General features: G+C 43.2%; 1 protein-coding gene across 12 annotated transcripts in view; it reads right to left on the bottom strand.

Annotated features, from left to right (window-relative positions):
- Positions 1-20,884, bottom strand: part of GRIP1 (glutamate receptor interacting protein 1) — a 799,607-nt gene that overhangs the window by 97,256 nt on the left and 681,467 nt on the right. For all 12 annotated transcript variants that reach the window (XM_068276727.1, XM_068276725.1, XM_068276726.1 and 9 more), the window contains exons 8-9: positions 10,212-10,359; positions 5,203-5,372 (exon numbers count right to left, since the gene is read on the bottom strand). In XM_068276727.1, coding sequence (XP_068132828.1) covers positions 5,203-5,372; positions 10,212-10,359 — 318 coding nt within the window. The remainder of the gene's footprint in view (positions 1-5,202; positions 5,373-10,211; positions 10,360-20,884) is intronic.

Raw genomic sequence — 20,884 nt, 5'->3', positions numbered from 1 at the left:
ACCTATATAATACTGTGGGCAGATTTATTAAAACCAGTGCAAGTTAAACCACAACTGGTAAAAAAAATGTGGGGCACATACCCTAATTAAGCATCTCGATTGGTTGCTCTGAGCAACGTCTTCACTTCTTCACCTGCTTTGATCCAATTTTTCATGCACTAGCTTTGATAAATATGCCCCCTGTGCCCAAACAAGTGTTTAACCACTTCGCCCTATTGCTGCTGCAGCCGTGTGGTGCACGCGATCGGGCGCGCGCGCTCCCGCTGCCTCCCGCTGCCCCCCCGATCAGTGAATGGGAATATAATTCCCATTCACCGATCTAAGGCTCCGGCAGAAATGCCGACGCTTTCTCATCAGAGAGCGCGGTATTTCTGCCCCCAGGAAACATCACCTTCTTCTTATAGTTCCTAGATGCGAGATCGTTCGCATCTAGGAATTTTTTGAATGTGGCCATCTTGTGGCCAAATAGTAAACTGCACCCACATACCTAAATTAAATAAAAAAATACATTATATTACATCTAAAATTAGCTATTTACCTCCCAAACTAAAATTACCCAAATACATTTTTGTATTTAAAAAAAAATAAAAAAAATTACAATTAAAAAAAATAAAATACATAAATAGTTACCTAAGGGTCTGAACTTTTTAAATATACATGTCAAGAGAGTATCTTATTAATTTTTTTAAAATTATAAGCTTATAAATAGTGATGGACGCAAATTGAAAAAATGCACCTTTATTTCTAAATAAAATATCGGCGCCATAAATTGTGATAGGGACGTAATTTAAATGGTGTAATAAGCGGGACAAATGGGCACATGAAATGCATGGGTTTTAATTACTGTAGCATGTATTAATTTTAAACTATAATGGCCAAAACCTGAGGAATAATGATTTTTTTCCATTTCTATCTTAATCTTCCTGTTAAAATGCATTTACAGTAAAGTGGCTCTTAGCAAAATGTACTACCCAAAGAAAGCCTAATTAGTGGCGGAAAAAACAAGATATAGATCAATTAATTGTGATAAGTAACGATAAAGTTATTGGCGAATGAATGGGAGGTGAACATTGCTCGGATGCTTAAGATTTTCGACGCTGTAGGCTGAAGTGGTTAAAGATTGTTCAAAGCATAGTTTAATATCTAACAGCCTAATTCAAAAGGGCACAGTAGAAACGTGGAAAGCATTGTTATCTCTTTTTCTCTAAAGCTTTGAAGTCAGTCTTTTAGGCTAGGTTCACAGTGGTCCGTTGCATAATGCATTAGTTTTAATGAGTGTGAACTGCAATGGAGACTGGCCATTGACTAACACAAAGCCTGCATACAGCATGTTAGAATAACGTGATCAGTTACAACGCAGGTCTGTGAACCGGCCAATAGAATTGTATGGGTAGTAAGTTCACATACAGAATTGTTCTGCAACACAACTGAGCACTGTGAACTAGCCCTGATAAAAGAAAAAAATTTGCTGCAATATTCATTATAATTTTGTGTTAATTTAACTTCAGGAAAAAAATGTTAAAGCAAAATTGAACTTGATGACTTATATTGAACAACATGTACCTAGCTTTAAAGACAAAAGTGGTGACTGAACTAAAAACCACTTGTTTCGTTAAACGGTCTGACACCCATAAAATATTGTTTCCTTACTGACAAAGTGGCACAGAATTCACATGTGAGCACTTGATATCGGTTCTAACATTGTGCCAGAATTTAAAAAAAAAATTCTTCCACTTGAGAATTCAGGCAACAATAAAAGCCTTAAACAATGACTAAAGTCCTTAAAGTTTTATTAAACTTAAAGGAAACCAGACTAACTAGAATCAACTACTACGGTAGAAAATGAGGCTACTGACATATGTGGCTATGTTAGCAGTGCCTTATCACATTTTCTGATTACTTCCAACAGGCTCCGTTCTTCAGTATTATGCTCTGTTAGCAACATGAACATTATTAGTCGGCGATCCTTGACTCGGAAGACAGTAAAAGGACCATGTAACAGTAGCGCACGCGTGCCGTAGTCGCAGAAGCCTAGGCTCAGAGCCTTGAAATAAATAACTGCGCATGCACAGAGCTACGTCTTAAAGTCATAGTTGCTAACAGAGCATATTACCGAAGAATCAAGCCTCTCGGAACTTAGTAATCAGAAAGCGTGGTAAGGCACTGTTAACTTGGCTACATATGTCAGTAGCCTCATTTTGTACTATAATGTTTGACTTGGGTATCCTTTAAGTGTGCTTAAAAAGTGGTCCTGATCAATATTTCAATATATATGCATTACTGATTTTAATATACTTGCCTCTCAGCCTAGTATGTACAGTAAAGTTTTTACTTGGTGTGAGTATTGATATTAACCACTTCTTTACCACAGGTTTTTTTTCCCCCTTCAAAAGCTCTACCCATTCATTTGGTAATAACTTTATCACTACTTATCACACTGAAATGATCTATATATTATTTTTTGTGGATAAAAATTATGCTTTCTTTGGGTAGTACTTTTTGCTAAGAATTGCATTATTTTATATGCTTTTTACAGGGAAGAAGAAAAAAAAATTCTCAGCTTTCAGCCATTGTGGTTTAAAAATAAAATGTGCTATTGTAGATAAAACATTTTATTTGCCCATTTGTTGTGGTTATTCTTATTCCAACATTTAAATTGTGTCCCTAGTACAATGTATGATGATAATATTTTATTTTGGGGTAGGGGTGGAAGGAGTTAAAAATAGAATGAAAATGTATTACATTTTTCTATGGGAAAATGTATACTGGTGTATTTGGATGTAGTTTTACTTTTTGGCCACAAGATGGTGCTATACTAACTCCGTGTTCTAAAAATAGAACACAGAACCAAGTGTTTATATAAAGGGATGTAGATAAACCTTGCAAAAGTACAGAAGTGGTTAAACTAGCTGAAGTGTGTAATGGTACTTTTTTGTAAAATGTGCCCACAGCGTCTAAGGTACTCTCTCTCGGTCCTCCAATCTCTGTGCAGATCATGATCAGCAAATACTGAGTATGGGAGTACAGGCTGGTCAAAAAAACGCCTTTACTGTAATTAATGGGAGTAACAAACTTGCATCTTAAAATTGGACTGATAATAATTCAAGCATATGACCTTATTGACATAACCTAATTTTAAAGGTGTACTGTAGGGTAGTAGGGGAAAAAAAAAAAAAAGAGTTGAGCTTACCTGGGGCTTCTAATGGTTTTCCGCAGACACCCTGTGCCCGCGCATCCACTCACCGATGCTCCAGTCCCCTCCTCTGGTTCACTTCCGGAATTTGCGACTTTAAAGTCGGAAAACCACTACGCCTGCGTGGTCGCGCCCTCTCTACCACTGACATCACCAGGAGTGTATTGTTCAGGCCCAGTATGGTCTGCACAGTACACTCCTGGTGACGTCAGCGGGAGCGAGGACACGGCCACGCAGGTGCAGTGGTTTTCTGACTTTAAAGTCGCAAATGCCCGACATGAACCAGAGGTGGGGACCAGAGCATCGGTGAGTGGCTGCGCGGGCACAGGACGTCTGTGGGGGATCATTAGATGCCCCAGGTAAGTTTAACTCTTTCCCCCTACCCCCATACAGTAGTCCTTTAAGTCTTTTTAATCATATATAATTATAAGAACATTAACACAAAGGTTCTTTTTATTATATTCTTTTATTGTTACACACTAAACGCATTATATTTATTTTACTAGTCTGCTTAATATACTGTATATCCTATGTCTTGTAGGTATTCCAGATATACTTATTAAATGCTGTCAATTGCAAGGAAAATATTATGTAAACATTGGTAACCTATATATTATGGTAAATGTCAATATTGAGAATTCCATGCTTTTCACAAGGTCTTTTAAAGATCATAGACAAATGGATTTATTAACTTACGCTGGAAAACCTTAAGAAATTGGAAAATGGAATCGCTAGCATTAAACAACAATAGAATGATAATCTTGAATGTTATAATAATTTGTTTTCAGATGCACAGCCTGCACATCTAGGAGAAGTATTTTGCTTCTCAGCTTGAAGGCTATGAATCCCAGCAGGTAAAAAAAAAACAAGAAAAAAAACAAACAAACAAACAAACAAAAAAAAAACACATGCACAGCCAGCAAACACACAAGACAAAGGGACAAAGACCTTAGAACATCTAAAAACTCAGTGTCCTCCAGTAACCTCACAAACCACATATACACTGTAGTGGAAGTATAAGCCATGCTACCCTGCTGACAGCACTCTGGCATAAGACATTATGTGAAGACTTTACAGATGCAATGCCACAGGAAGTACAGTCTGCTCAGCACAGAGACCTTCACTGGTCAGGGCCATCAAAATTCAGACTTTCAAAAAACATTCTGCTGAAATTGAGGTCTTGGCCTCATACATATTTAAATGTATTTTATCAGGGCAACAAAAGTCATTTCCCAAACGAATTATACCATTTAAAGGACACCCGAAGCAAAAATAAACTAATGAAATAAAAAATTGTATCTATCTTTCTTCTCCTCAAAATGATTTTTTAAGATATTCCACAGTTTTATTTTATGTTTAAATTTACCTTTTAAGTTTTAACAGTTTTATTGTTTTTGCTCAATGACACATTGAGCTAAAATCTATGAACCATTGATCCTTTTCATCTCTTTCCTGCTCTCAGAAGCCATTTTCGACTTGGAAAGTGTTTTATAGTTGGAATTTCTTATCAGTGAGGGTCACACTGTAGTCACTTCCTGTCTGAGTCAGGACTGAGTCAGCCACTTACATACCTGATATTTAACTCTTTCAGGCAAAGAAAGAAAAAAAGGAACACAGGTATGTAGAGTGGCAAGCACACTAATAAATATGCGATGTCTATCTCATCATGTCACATGTCACTTCGGGTATCCTTTTAAATAACTCAGCATAATTTCAGGGCCCATTGACCCCTTTTTTCCCACCTGAGATACATCATATCACCCACAAGTGGCAATACGTTTTGTTTTTAGGTACACCAGTGGTAAAGATTTCTACTGTTCACATTTGTCAGCACATAATATGATTGTAATGCCAGAATGCATTTAATACTAGTCTATTAGTTGTACGTGGTAAATATGTTATCACAACACAACATTAACTTACCCAATAAAACACAGAAGTCTGACAAAAACGATGAAATGTGACACACAATACATGCTACAAGTCACAACTACAGGGAATATCCTTACCGTGATCTGGTCCCTTTAGGGCCAGTCGGGTCTGATGGTATGGAAGAATCTCTAACTTGACATGCTCAGAAGTGCTGGCTAGAAGCTGTGTGGCTTCAGCTAATGTGCAATACTCCATGCTTGTCCCATCTACTGAGAGAATGTGATCTCCAACATGAAGAGCACCACACCTGCATAAAGGAACCATAACAATCATTATGTATTTACATAGTAATGACATCTCACGCAAGACTTCATAGTACACTTAATAATTCATTTCACAAACGTTCCCTAAAAAAGGGTCCACAGTATCATGTCAGTACCACAGTCATAGTCTAATGTCCCTACCACAAGGATAACAGTTATGTTCCATGCAGAAAGCATGCTAGCCAGTAAATGAACCTGGGCTCTAACGCTGACAGAGACGAGTGCTACTGAGCCACTGTGCTACACTATGGCATGGTGCATGGCTTACAAACACAAGGATTTATGAAAGGAATGTATCATAATCTGATAATCCAGCTTGCTGCAATAGAACCCACTGTTTATTATTTGTTTGTTGTTGTTTTTTTCAAACAAGTTTTATTGTGTTTTTCAAAATTTTCAACCCAGTCATTCCGCCTTACAAAGGCTAATCATTAGAAAATGTTCACAGCAGCTCTCAAAAAACAAGAAACCAACTCTCCCCCCTACCCCCCCCCAAAGTAAAAGATCCCTCCGCCCCCCCCCCCCCCCCTCTATGTGCAGAAACTTCACTCACTCCTTATCTGTCCCCTAGTCTGGGGAACCCCACCTCAAGTCACGACAAAAACCTTTTTCACAAACAACACGCAAGATCTTGCAATTCCAAACAAACCCTTAGTTGAAACCTTGCAGAAGTAATAGGTGTTTCCAAAAGGACCCACAGAAAAGTCTGACATAGGGCCCAAAAAGAGGTCACAATTTGTATGATCAAGAAACCCATTTGTGATATGTTAGGGCTCCTAGTGTACCCCCTCCCTCCCAATATCCTCTAGAGCAGTGTTTCCCAACATTATATTGGTATGTACCCCTTTTAAAACCCTGTACTCCCCGAGTACCCCCGCATAGGAAACATTATCACAAGCGCCCCTTGACAAATATATATTTAATCGCAGTACATGATGATGGTTCTAAACAATTTCCAAGCATTTACTATTGCTTTTAAATTAGTTAAAACTCACAAAATAATAAAGTTATGTTAAAACCAAGCACACCATTGTTTTTCTTGTGAAATTCCCAATAAGTTTGATGTGTCACATGACCCTCTTCCTATTGAAAAAACAAAAGTTGGATTCAAAATGGCCGACTTCAAAATGGCCACCATGGTCAACACCCATCTTGAAACGTTTCTACCTCACATATACTAATATGCCACAAACAGGAAGTTAATATCACCAATCATTCCCATTTTATTAAGGTGTATCCATATAAATGGCCCACCCTGTATATCAAGCTCGAGTACCCCCTTGGACCATCAGAAGTACCCCCTGGGGTACGCATACAACATTTTGAGAACCTAGGCTCTAGACAGTACCACAATGGAAGATTGAAGTGACCCATCAATGTGTTTATTTCTTCTGTTGAGATGGTATTTAACCACTTTACCTCCACCCATACGGATTTCTCCGTCCCTTTTTCCATCCTTTTACCACCAGGGACGGAGAAATCCGTACTTCACGCCGCTGCCCGCACTCCCGCTCACTCATGCGCGCACTCCCGCTCGCATGCACGCCGCCGCCCGCTCGCCCGGAGATCAATGAACGGGAAAAACCATTCCAGTTCGTTTATCTAAGCCCCGCCATGATCCGCTGCTTCTATGAGAAGCAGCGCGATCATTGTGGAAAAAAAAACCGAAAAACTTTCCCAGCCTCATAGTACTTCCTGCAAGCGTCCTTCCGGAAGCTTGCAGGTCGCATAAACAAAATGTTACTGTGGCCATCTTGTGGCCAAATAGTAACACTACACCCTAAAGCATTTTTCGCATACAATTACATTAGTTTTACACAAAAAATTAACTCATTACCTCCCACACTCCCCAATTTATTTATTTTTTGCAATTAAAAAAAAATAAAAAATTTACAATTAAAGAAAATACATAAATAGTTACCTTAGGGACTGAATTTTTTAAATATTTATGTCAGGAGGGTACAACACTGTTACTTTATAAACTATGGGCTTGTAATTAGGGATGGACGCAAAACTGAAAAAAAATGTACCTTTATTTCCAAATAAAATATTGGCGCCAAACATTGTGATAGGGACATAATTTAAACGGTTTTATAACCGGGACAAATGGGGAAACAAATTTCATGGGTTTTAATTACAGTAGCATGCATTATTTAAAAACTATAATGGCCAAAAAATGAAAAATAATGAATTTTTCCCACATTTTTTCCTATTTTCCCATTAAAACATATTTAGAATAAAATAATTCTTGGCATAATGTCCCACCTAAAGAAAGCGTAATTGGTGGAGAAAAAAACAAGATATAGTTCATTTAATTGTGATAAGTAATGATAAAGTTATAGACGAATGAATGGAAGGAGCGCTGAAAGGTGAAAATTGCTCTGGTGCTCAAGGGGTAAAAACCCTCAGTGGTGAAGTGGTTAAGATAAAGTTCCTCCATAATTTGAAGAAATTCATTGTGCTGTATTATTTGTTTTATAAAAATGATGAAACTTTGCACATCTATCAAGCACTGCTGTTAAAGCCAAATTTAAGACTGTTTTTTTTTATGTATATTGTGAAAAATATATATTAATTCGCAATTCACTAAGTTTTGTGCATTGCACTTAAACCATTTTTGCTTTATTACTTTCATCTCATGGCTGGCAGTGTCTGCAATGGAATTTCCTGTGTAAATGTTAGATGAAACTTGGTTAGATTGAATAGCAGCCTGTGTTCTATCAAAGCTCCTCCCCTTATCCCATCATCACCCACAAGAAGTAGTCAGGGAGTGGATGGGATGGAAGATCAGCCTGTCTTTTACTGTGAACAAAAAGGAAGAGCCTATATCAAGTTCAGCCACAGTGCCAGGGATTACGTGGTTAGACAGGTACTCCAATCCACCTCCAGAGGCCCCTCCTGTCATTTGGGTGCTATAGTGTATGCTCCAAGCAACCCAGTATAAACAAAAAAGGGAGAAGGGTGCTCTTAGTGGATCTGTTTCAGACAAAATTTATTGGAAGTAGTAGGTTAAAATTGCAGTATGATCACTTACATCATGAGGGCCCCAAACCAATTAGAATCCTCTCTGGCTAGTTCGCTTCCCACCCCTGTGGTACTCAGCAAAAATATCGATCAAAGATGCATAGCCCGCTCTCGTCCCGACTAGTTTCGGCCTCACGCCGTCATCAGGGGATACGTGATGGTATCCCCTGATGACGGCGTGAGGCCGAAACTAGTCGGGACGAGAGCGGGCTATGCATCTTTGATCGATATTTTTGCTGAGTACCACAGGGGTGGGAAGCGAACTAGCCAGAGAGGGTCCTAATTGGTTTGGGGCCCTCATGATGTAAGTGATCATACTGCAATTTTAACCTACTACTTCCAATAAATTTTGTCTGAAACAGATCCACTAAGAGCACCCTTCTCCCTTTTTTGTTTATACTGGGTTGCTTGGAGCATACACTATAGCACCCAAATTACAGGAGGGGCCTCTGGAGGTGGATTGGAGTACCTGTCTAACCACGTAATCCCTGCCGCTGTGGCTGAACTTGATATTGTATCTGTGGAGGAGAGAGGGTCCTACCCCTAACACGGCTGCAAAGGTGGTTGGTTTAAGGAAAAAGGAAGAGGACTTTTCGTGTGTCCTTCTGGGGCGCCTCTATTTTCTACATTTAAAAAGGAAGACCCTGCTCACCTCCCTCTGCTCCAAATGAGAATGTTACCGAAAACCTTACCAATAGCTATACATTAAAAAGCTATCCCAAACAGCTATACCAAACCCAATCCCAAACAGCTGAATAAGCATTCAAAATTTAAAGTCTAATCCGTCAGATTAAATTTACTAAACCAAACCCATCCACACCAGGACTGTACTTACACTTCGTGCTATTAGTGGTCTCATCCATACTAGTAAAGTGAAGTATTCCATGGGGTGAAGCTCCATCAGCGTATTCACCAGAGCTTACACTGGATGTAGCTACCACGTCTGCCCCTCTCTGCACCCACTGTGAGTTTACTCTCTGCCTACCTTCCCCTCATCATGATGTCATTGAAGAGAACCTGAACTGAGAATAAAAAGTCAAAATAACCATACACAGGTCATACTTACCTCCTGTGTAGTCTACTCCTCAATCTCTTTCTCCTCTCCTGCATCCCATTTGTCTACTGTGATCATTGACATTTTCCATCCTCCATTTTACAAATGGGCATTACCCCATAACAGCTTCTTGGTCAGCACACTGTTAAACTGTAATATCACCCACTTGAGCCATAGGGTAACATGGACATTACCTTGCACATTCAGTTGCAACTGACAGCTACTGATATATAACTGACAGCAACTGGTATATTTCAGGTCTGAAAAAATCTTGTCAGAACTGGAAGGGATCATTGTAAGAAGAAAATGGTGAGCTTCTGAGAGGAACTGACGGTGAGGTAAGTATGTAATATTCATTTGCAGCTATGTCATGTGTTTATTTTAAATAATTTTATTCACTTCAGGTTTCCTTTAAGAAGATTGGCAGAGACTGGCAGCACTACATAAGCAGACAGAGGAGGGGGTGGCCTTTACATACAGGTTAAACCTCGGCAATCATGCTAATATTCATCTGTGCACAGAGCTCTACATCGAGAAAAAGATCACTATGCTATCACAGAAATGTACACTGATGACACTGACTGTAAATACAGTACTAGTACTACATGAGGATTCGTTTAGTAAATTAACTATTTTTTTATTTATTGTATTTATAAAGCGCCAACATATTATGCAGCACTGAACTACAGTGTTTCATTAATGTGGTCTACCGTCTACTATAAAAAACAATTTTGCACAGCCATACCTGTCAGCAATACTTGCAGGTTTTATCTTGTCAATGACTATGACCTGTTTGTTGCAGTACATCGAGGTAGTTAATGCTACTCCAAGATTGGAGCCTGGAGTTTTGGCAACTTCGACTAGAAGTGGACCTGAAGCTGTGGACACAGAGTCTGTAGAAAGAGAAACATACCAAAGTCAAACTTGGGATTCTATAAGAATGTATTGGAAAAAGACACATATTGGTATTATAATAATAGGACATGTTAACTGCTCTGAACAAGGAAACACGTTGGAAGATTTTAGAAGAATCTAATAACGTATCAATTTTTTTTTGCAGCTGTTAAAGAGAATCTGTACTCTAATATTCTTACACTAAAAAGCATACCATTCTATTCCTTATTTTCTCCTGTGCCCCTCTGTGCTGTTTCTGCCACTCTCTGCTGCAATCCTGGCTTGTAATTAACAGTTTTAGGCAATGTTTACAAACAAACTAACCAGCTTCTAATAGGCTCAGCTAACCATAGTGTGTGAGTATGCAGGGGGCCTGCAGAGGGTGTGTATCGCTTCTACCAATCACAAGCAGCCCTGCACATTCCACACAATCAAAGCCTTAGCCCGACAAACAGGACAGAGGAAAGATACATTGATTTATTACAGAGACAGTGTAATTAGGAAGAGCTGCAGTAAGCCCCAGCACATTAGAACAGGCATAGGAACTCATAGGATAGAAGAACTAAGGCTGAAAAAATTGTTACAGAGTCTCTTTAAAGAATCAATATCCCTTATTCAATTCACTTTTTTTTCCTTAGTTTTTTCCTAGGTGATAATTTCACACCTAATCAATAAAATGTATTTTATGCCACCAGGAAACGAGATACTACCTTAATATTACCTAAATTAGTACCTTTTCACACCTTCTTGGTACTTTTTCAATTGGAAAGTGCTGAAAAGTTATTTAAAAAGAAAGTTGAAAAACGATCTCCTAGAAGAAAGCTCGGGAGAAAAAGTTAATTGTACATGGACCAATGTGTGTAAAGTAATGCCTAATGCTAAGCTCAAGCAATTATTTCCTTGATCAAGCAGAACTCAGCACTGTGGAATAGTAAAGTGAAAACCAGATTTTGGCAATACTTAAAAAAAAAATAAAAATAAAAAGACCTGAGGCAAAAAATTCAGACTCCATTACTGTGCCATGTACAATTTAGCTTTAGTATAACTAAAATGACTGATGGAGATGATAACCCTTACTTTATCTGAACAAATGTATTATTAATAAGTTACATACCAATGTATGAGGCAACATGTATGCATTAACACGTCATGTATGCACATTTGTGGGTAATTCAATTGGTTTGACATATAGACATTTTTATTTGCGTATCTCTAAAATCTTCAGTAAAATTTACTGCAACAAAAATGTAGTTCTGATATACCGGTACTCCTTTCCACCAAGAGGATTCCACAAAATTGTTTGGCATCCACCTATTTATTAATATATCACTATCATATTCTGTAGTGCTATACAGATGGTTCATGCACAGTACAACTGACGCATCCAACAATAGAAGTATAAAACAACATACATCATTTATTTAGGGTATGACAACATTAATGCAATACAGGTACATGTTCACCTGGCAGAATAAGTACCTCAGAGACCACAAACAATATGGGGAGGATCCCGTACTTGCAAGCTTGGAATCTACTCATTTACCTATGGTAAGTTCAATTGTTTACACAGGGCTGGAATCTCACACCCCTGTCCATACAGTGTGACAGCAGTATCCGAGACAAAACCAAATCAGTTCAACTTTAAAATATGAAAATTAAATATAAATCAATTAGTTTTTTTTTGCTGGATTGACTGAGAATTATTGTATGCATAAAATACTGTTACTATCTATTAGAGATGGCCCGAACGGTTCCCGTCGAACTTCCGTGGTTCGGGTTCACAGAGAACCGTGAACTTTTCCGGAAGTTCGATTCGCCCACATAGTGCATCATTAGGGTCAATTTTGACCCTCTACATCACAGTCAGCAGGCACATTGTAGCCAATCGCCTACACCCCCTCCTGGAGCTCCAGGCAGGCAGTGTCAGGCTTTTCACTCACTCATGCGCCTGCAGTAATTAGAGAAGGGAAAGCTGCTGTGCAGAGTACTATAGGGAAAGCTTAGTTAGGCTCTTGTAGGCTTGTTAGCTTGCTGATTCTTACTGCTAAAAAAGCACCCCTCAACAGCTCTTTTGAGAGCTAATCTTGTTCTTGTGATCTATTTTTTGTGTGTGTGTGGGGCCCACTTTGTCAGTTGCAGCTGGCCTTTTGCCCCGTGGTGGTATAATTACTACTGTGCCAGGTGCACATTATAATACCCATCACTGCATATACCTACCTGTTCACTTCAGTGCACCCATGTACCTATGTGAGCGCCCGCAGTGTCGCTGTGCCTGTCCGGTACCTGTCTGTGTGTGACAGGTGCACATTATAATATCCATCACTGCATATACCTACCGGTTATTCACAGTGCACCCACCTACCTACGTGAGCGCACACAGTGTCACTGTGCCTGTCCGGTACCTGTCTGTGTGTGACAGGTGCACATTGTAATACCCATCACTGCATATACCTACCTGTTGTTCACAGTGCACCCACCTACCTACGTGAGCGCCCGCAGTGTCACTGTGCCTATCCGGTACCTGTCTGTGTTTGACAGGTGCACATTGTAATACCCATAACTGCATATACCTCCCTGTTGTTCACAGTGCACCCACCTACCTACGTGAGCGCACGCAGTGTCACTGTGCCTGTCCGGTACCTGTCTGTGTGTGACAGGTGCACATTGTAATACCCATCACTGCATATACCTACCCAGTGGCGGCCGTGCAGGCCGTGCCGCCGCACGAGGGCCCCTGAAGTTCTGCTGCTTCAGGGGCCCATTAAGTATTGCAGGTTTTTTTTTTTTTATTTATTTTTTTTTTTATTTTTTTTTTTTTTTAACCTGGGGGGCCCAACTCCTGTCCTCCCCCCTCACCTCGCCCCCCCCCCCCTCATGCGGCGGGAGAGCGGAAAATACAAGAAGTCTCCGGCCGGGGCGGCAGCTGCCGCTTGGTCTCCAACTTTGGAGACATATCGGAAACTAAGCAGCAGCTGCCTCTAGCGTCTGCTGCAGCCCCGGCCGGAGACTTCCTGTATTTTCTGCTCTCCCGCCGGCTGCAGCGCATACCGGGAGGGGGGCCCCGAGGTGAGTGAGGGAGGATAGGAGTCGGGCCCCCCACCCGGATAGCTACCCACCCGGCTACCTTACCCACCCACCCGGCTACCTACCCCGCTACCTAACCATCCACCCGGCTACCTACCCGGCTACCTAACCAGGCTACCTACCCACCCACCCGGCTACCTAGCTATCCACCCGGCTACCTAACCACCCTGCCGGCTATCTACCTGGCTACCTACCCACCCGGCTACCTAACCACCCTGCCGGCTATCTACCTGGCTACCTACCCACCCGGCTACCTACCCACCCGGCTACCTAGCTACCCACCCGGCTACCTAACCACCCTGCCGGCTACCTACCTGGCTACCTACCCACCCGGCTACCTAGCTACCCACCCGGCTACCTGACCACCCTGCCGGCTATCTACCTGGCTACCTACCCACCCGGCTACCTAGCTACCCACCCGGCTACCTAACCACCCTGCCGGCTATCTACCTGGCTACCTACCCACCCGGCTACCTACCCACCCGGCTACCTAGCTACCCACCCGGCTACCTAACCACCCTGCCGGCTACCTACCCACCCGGCTACCTAGCTACCCACCCGGCTACCTAACCACCCTGCCGGCTATCTACCTGGCTACCTACCCACCCGGCTACCTAGCTACCCACCCGGCTACCTAACCACCCTGCCGGCTATCTACCTGGCTACCTACCCACCCGGCTACCTACCCACCCTGCTGGCTACCTACCCACCCACCCGGCTACCTACCCACCCACCCGGCTACCTACCCACCCGGATACCTACCTACCCACCCGGCTACCTACCCACCCACCCGGCTACCTACCCACCCACCCGGCTACCTAACCACCCTGCCGGCTATCTACCTGGCTACCTACCCACCCGGCTACCTACCCACCCGGCTACCTAGCTACCCACCCGGCTACCTAACCACCCTGCCGGCTATCTACCTGGCTACCTACCCACCCGGCTACCTAACCACCCTGCCGGCTATCTACCTGGCTACCTACCCACCCGGCTACCTACCCACCCACCCGGCTACCTACCCACCCGGCTACCTAACCACCCACCCGGCTACCTACACACCCACCCGGCTACCTACCTACCCACCAGGCTACCTACCTACCTACCCACCCGGCTACCTACCAACCCACCAGGCTACCTACCCACCCACCCAGCTACCTAACCACCCACCTACTCACCCACCAGGCTACCTACCCACCCGCCTACCCAGCCACCCACCAGGCTACCCACCCGGCTACCCAGCCACCCACCAGGCTACTTACCCACCCGGCTAAGGGCTACCTACCTACCCACCCGGCTGCCTACCTACCCACCAGGCTACCTATCCACCCAACCACCCATGGGAGCTGCGCGCCGGATGGAGGCTGGGACAGGAGGTCTGCTGCTGCAGGTGAGTAAATGTTTTTTTTTTATTATTTATTTTAGCAGGTGTATGTTCTGGGCAGGTCTGCCACATGATTGCGTGTATGTTCTGGGCAGGTCTGCCACATGATTGCGTGTATGTTCTGGGCAGGTCTGCCACATGATTGCATGTATGTTCTGGGCAAATTTGCTACATGATTGCATGTGTTTTCTGGGCAAATCTGCCGACATGATTGCACATATTTTCTGGGCATATCTGCCGACATGATTGCAGGTATTTTCTGGGCATATCTGCCGACATGATTGCAGGTATTTTCTGGGCATATCTGCCGACATGATTGCAGGTATTTTCTGGGCATATCTGCCGACATGATTGCACGTATTTTCTGGGCATATCTGCCGACATGATTGCACGTATTTTCTGGGCATATCTGCCGACATGATTGCACGTATTTTCTGGGCATATCTGCCGACATGATTGCACGTATTTTCTGGGCATATCTGCCGACATGATTGCACGTATTTTCTGGGCATATCTGCCGACATGATTGCACGTATTTTCTGGGCATATCTGCCAACATGATTGCACGTATTTTCTGGGCATATCTGCCGACATGATTGCACGTATTTTCTGGGCATATCTGCCGACATGATTGCACGTATTTTCTGGGCATATCTGCCGACATGATTGCACGTATTTTCTGGGCATATCTGCCGACATCATTGCACGTATTTTCTGGGCAAATCTGCCGACATGATTGAATGTATTTTCTGGGCAAATCTGCTCACATTATGTGTATTTTCTTGAGAAAACCTGCACAATTATGTGAATTTTCTGGGGAAAGGGTCACCAAAACTTGGGCCCACTGTCTTTGCGTTGCACTTTTCAAGGGAACCTGAGGTGAGAATAATATTGAGGCTGCCATATTTCTCTCCTTTTAAGCAATACCAGTTGCCTGGTTGCCGTTCTGGTCCTCTGCCTCTTATTCTTTCAACCATAGACCCTGAACAAGCATGCAGCAGGTCAGGGGTTTCTGACAATATTGTCAGAACTGAGAAGATTAAGCTGCATGCTTGTTGCTGGTGTAATTCAGTTTATTACTGCAGCCAAATAGATCAGCAGGGCCGCCAGGCAACTAGTATTGTTTAAAAGGAAATAAATATGGCAGCCTCCATATAACTCTCACCCCGGGATCACTTTAAATTACAGTTAGCTCCGCCCTTATCCGGTCATTGCCACGCCCATTTTTTGCCGCGGCGCTACGCGCCGCAGGTTCTATCCACGCCCATTTTTTGCCGCGGCGCGCTTCCCGCGGCGCAGGTTATAGCTGCACCCATTTTTGGGCGCGCAGGGGGGCCCACAATTGATATTTTGCACAGGGGCCCACTGCTGCCTGTGTCCGCCACTGTACCTACCTGTTGTTCACAGTGCACCCACCTACCTATGTGAGCGCCCGCAGTGTCACTGTGCCTGTCCGGTACCTGTCTGTGTGTGACAGGCGCACATTGTAATACCCATCACTGCATATACCTACCTACGTGAGTGCACGCAGTGTCACTGTGCTTGTCCGGTACCTGTCTGTGTGTGACAGGTGCAGATTGTAATACCCATCACTGCATATACCTACCTGTTGTTCACAGTGCACCCACCTACCTACGTGAGCGCACGCAGTGTCACTGTGCCTGTCCGGTACCACCCACGATAATAAGGTCATTCATTGTGGACAGACCAAATTCGATCAGCTGGACACTGTCATTCAGCTACCTCAGCCCGGCGACCATATGGACTGGAAAGCTGCCATCACCTGCACTCTCGTCATGGTGCGCACCAGTCCAGCACGGCCTTCACAACACAAACAGCTGTTTGCGGTGCGTTACACAGTGAGTTTGGTGTGTCAGTGTGAAGCAGTACTCTAATTACACTTCCTGATTGATGTATACACATGCAAGATGTTTTAAAGCACTTTAGGCCTCCAATTTAGCATGCAGTGTGATTTCTGCCCTTAAAACGCTGCTTTGCGTCTAATCCAGATTTTTCCCCTTTTTGGCGTCTATCCCACTCATCCATGCAAAAACTCAGATGTTAGACCCCTTGAAACATCTTTTCTAGCCAGCATAAGTGTTTCTAGTTTTCAAAGTTCGCCTCCCCATTGAAGTCTATTGTGGTTCGCGAAAGTTCGCGCGAACTGAACTTTTGCGGAAGTTCGCAAACCAAAAATCGGAGGTTCAGGCCATCTCTACTATCTATGTAGAAACACAACTTTAAGGTAAACATTCTAGGAAACCATATGCTAGTTGATATTTTATTAGGTTAGATGTTAGATTTGATAAAAGCACCAAAACTAATGAATGTTGAAGTTAAGGCTTTCTTGATCAAAGTTTCATTCATTGATTGAGAAAGGCTGTTCTGTTAAGAATCGATCACAGTGGGAGTGCGGGGGAGAGTTGAGCAAGGGCCATGGGTCGAAGAGCAGAGAGTTGAGCAAAGGCCATGGGTCGAAGAGCAGAGAGTTGAGCAAGGGCCATGGGTCGAAGAGCAGAGAGTTGAGCAAGGGCCATGGGTCGAAGAGCAGAGAGTTGAGCAAGGGCCATGGGTCGAAGAGCAGGGCGCAAACCAAGGCCACATGGAACTGTACAACATTGAGCAGTACAAAGCTAATGGTGGTGTGATCAGTGAACAAAGTCTTGCTGGAAACCTACTTTGGACATTCTGGATCATTTTGACATAACTGCATGATATCATTTCTGCAGAATTGTCAGTTGCACATTCATGCTATAAATCTCATATTCAATCACATCCTGAACCACCACCAGACCATTGATGTTGGGACGTCAATGCCACAAAGAACTGAAGCTCTTTTGGGGGCCATGTGAAGATTTACCAAGTATTTACCAGAAATGTCTGGTGTATAAGACAACACTGCAAAAATGATCAGTTTCTCAGGTTTTATCTTTTAGAGGTACAAGTATTTCTCTGAGCAGCATTGCCTTAGTTTGCTGACAATATTTCTACTATTTTCCAAATAAAAATATTGGTCTTCGGAACATCACTTTAAAGAAAACAAAAATGCATCAATATAAGAAAAATGATGCAGAATTTACAGAACTTTGCAGAAAATAAATGCCCAGTTCACTCATACAAAATAGCAATAATGTTTTACTAAAGAAAGTTCAGAGAGCAGTATTTATTAGAATAACCCACAATTTGCAATCACAACATTCATACAATTTACCACGCTCTCCACCAGTTTTTCACATTGATGTTGGGTAACTTAATACCACTCATTTTGCACAAACAGCTGCACTTGGCTTGATGGTTTGTGACCATCCATCTTAATTCCAGAGGTTTTCAATAGGCTTTTGTTATCCTTCATCCACAACTTCAGTCTCCTGGCTGTGTGGCACTAAGAATTGTCCTGCTGGACATGGCAATCCTCTGAGTTGAGGAAGACCGTCTTAACTGAAGGAAGCACATGTTTTTCTAGGATAACTTATGTGGCTTGGTTCATGTGCCCTTCACAAAAACACATTTGTCTAATTCAATCTCTGCTGAAGCACCCCAGATCATCACTGACCATACATATTTTACAGTTGTTGTAAGACACTGAGTAGTAGGCTTCTCCAGATATCGGTCTCACCATAATACAACCAGGTGTTGGGCAAAGCTGAAAACTGGACTGGTCGGTCAGAGAAGATGACCTTACTCCAATCCTCTACAGTCCAAGTCCTGTGGTCTTTAGCAAACCTCAGCCTGCATTCCCCTTTGCTTCTTGCAGATGAAGTGCTTTTTTTCAGGCTTTGCACGAGTTTAGTCCTGCCTGAAAGAGCCTATTTAACTCTGATCTTGCCATGCACTTTACCCCAGTCTCAGTTTTCCACTGTGTTTGGAGTTCATAATATCAGCCTACAGTTCTTGAGTGAAATTCAAATGAGTTTGTGGTCATCCCTTTCAGTGCTGATTACTTCAAACTCTCTGCCAGGTTGTAGCTTTGTCCCTAATCCCTGCTGCTCGATTGTCCTTATGTGCTGCCTTCTGGAAAAAATTTAAGGAAAGATGTAGCTAGCTCACTGTATCCTTGTACCAGTAAAGCCAGGGTTGCACCGTACTTCCTAAATCCCAGTTACCTTATATTTCTGGCAGTGTGTTGGCATCCAACTGATCACATTGCAAGAGAAACGTGTTGAATACAATAGTATTTTTTTCTCCACATTAAATAACATTTGAATCAGGTGACCAGTTAATTGGTACCTCATAGAGAAGATTGTGGTGTGCTTGTGTATGAATTTCATATACAGTACACTGCAATGGAATGATCATCATACTCTTAGAAATGCAGATTTAAAATTAAAATTGCAGTGGTCTTATTTTTCCATACATATTATAGAGAGGGGGAGAGAGACAGACAGACAGAGTCAAATAAGGCACCATCTACGGTTCTCACTAGTGTTGGGCGAACAGTGTTCGCCACTGTTCGGGTTCTGCAGAACATCACCCTGTTCGGGTGATGTTCGAGTTCGGCCGAACACCTGACGGTGCTCGGCCAAACCGTTCGGCCATATGGCCGAACTAAGAGCGCATGGCCGAACGTTCCCCGAACGTTCGGCTAGCGCTGTGATTGGCCGAACGGGTCACGTGGTTCGGACCCGAACGCGCTCTGATTGGCCGAACTGTCACGTGGTTCGGGTAAATAAATACCCGAACCACGTCATATCTCCGCCATTTGTCTGTGGGTTTAGCTTTGGGTAGGCAGGCAGGGTAGTTCGCGCTCCAGCCACGCTAGCCAGGGTCCCCCCCAGTCATTGTGTGTCGCTGCTGGGAATAGTAGTACACCGCTCGCTCAGCATTCTGTTTACTGCCACTCTGTGTACCTCGCTCAGCCACACTATATAGCATTCTGTTTACTGCCACTCTGTGTCTGCTGGGAATAGTAGTACACCGCTTGCACAGCCACACTATATAGCATTCTGTTTACTGCCACTCTGTGTACCTCGCTCAGCCACACTATATAGCATTCTGTTTACTGCCACTCTGTGTCTGCTGGGAATAGTGGTACACCGCTCGCTCAGCCACACTATATAGCATTCTGTTCACTGTTCTGTGTCTGCTTGGAATAGTGGTACACCGCTCGTTCAGCCACACTATATAGCATTCTGTGTACTGTTCTGTGTCTGCTGGGAACAGTAGTACACCGCTCGTTCAGCCACACTATATAGCATTCTGTGTACTGTTCTGTGTCTGCTGGGAACAGTAGTACACCGCTCGCTCAGCCACACTATATAGCATTCTGTTCACTGTTCTGTGTCTGCTGGGAATAGTGGTACACCGCTCGCTCAGCCACACTATATAGCATTCTGTTCACTGTTCTGTGTCTGCTGGGAATAGTGGTACACCGCTCGCTCAGCCACACTATATAGCATTCTGTTTACTGTTCTGTGTCTGCTGGGAATAGTGGTACACCGCTCGCTCATCCACACTATATAGCATTCTGTTCACTGTTCTGTGTCTGCTGGGAATAGTGGTACACCGCTCGCTCAGCCACACTATATAGCATTCTGTTCACTGTTCTGTGTCTGCTGGGAATAGTGGTACACCGCTCGCTCAGCCACACTATATAGCATTCTGTTCACTGTTCTGTGTCTGCTGGGAATAGTGGTACACCGCTCGCTCAGCCACACTATATAGCATTCTGTTTACTGTTCTGTGTCTGCTGGGAATAGTGGTACACCGCTCGCTCAGCCACACTATATAGCATTCTGTTCACTGTTCTGTGTCTGCTGGGAATAGTGGTACACCGCTCGCTCAGCCACACTATATAGCATTCTGTTCACTGTTCTGTGTCTGCTGGGAATAGTGGTACACCGCTCGCTCAGCCACACTATATAGCATTCTGTTCACTGTTCTGTGTCTGCTGGGAATAGTGGTACACCGCTCGCTCAGCCACACTATATAGCATTCTGTTCACTGTTCTGTGTCTGCTGGGAATAGTGGTACACCGCTCGCTCAGCCACACTATATAGCATTCTGTTTACTGTTCTGTGTCTGCTGGGAATAGTGGTACACCGCTCGCTCATCCACAC

This window comes from Hyperolius riggenbachi, chromosome 3 (genome assembly GCF_040937935.1).
Source record: "Hyperolius riggenbachi isolate aHypRig1 chromosome 3, aHypRig1.pri, whole genome shotgun sequence".
Classification (NCBI taxonomy): domain Eukaryota; kingdom Metazoa; phylum Chordata; class Amphibia; order Anura; family Hyperoliidae; genus Hyperolius; species Hyperolius riggenbachi.
Note: the sequence above shows the minus strand (reverse complement) of the source record. Positions and strands in the feature narration are given on the sequence as shown.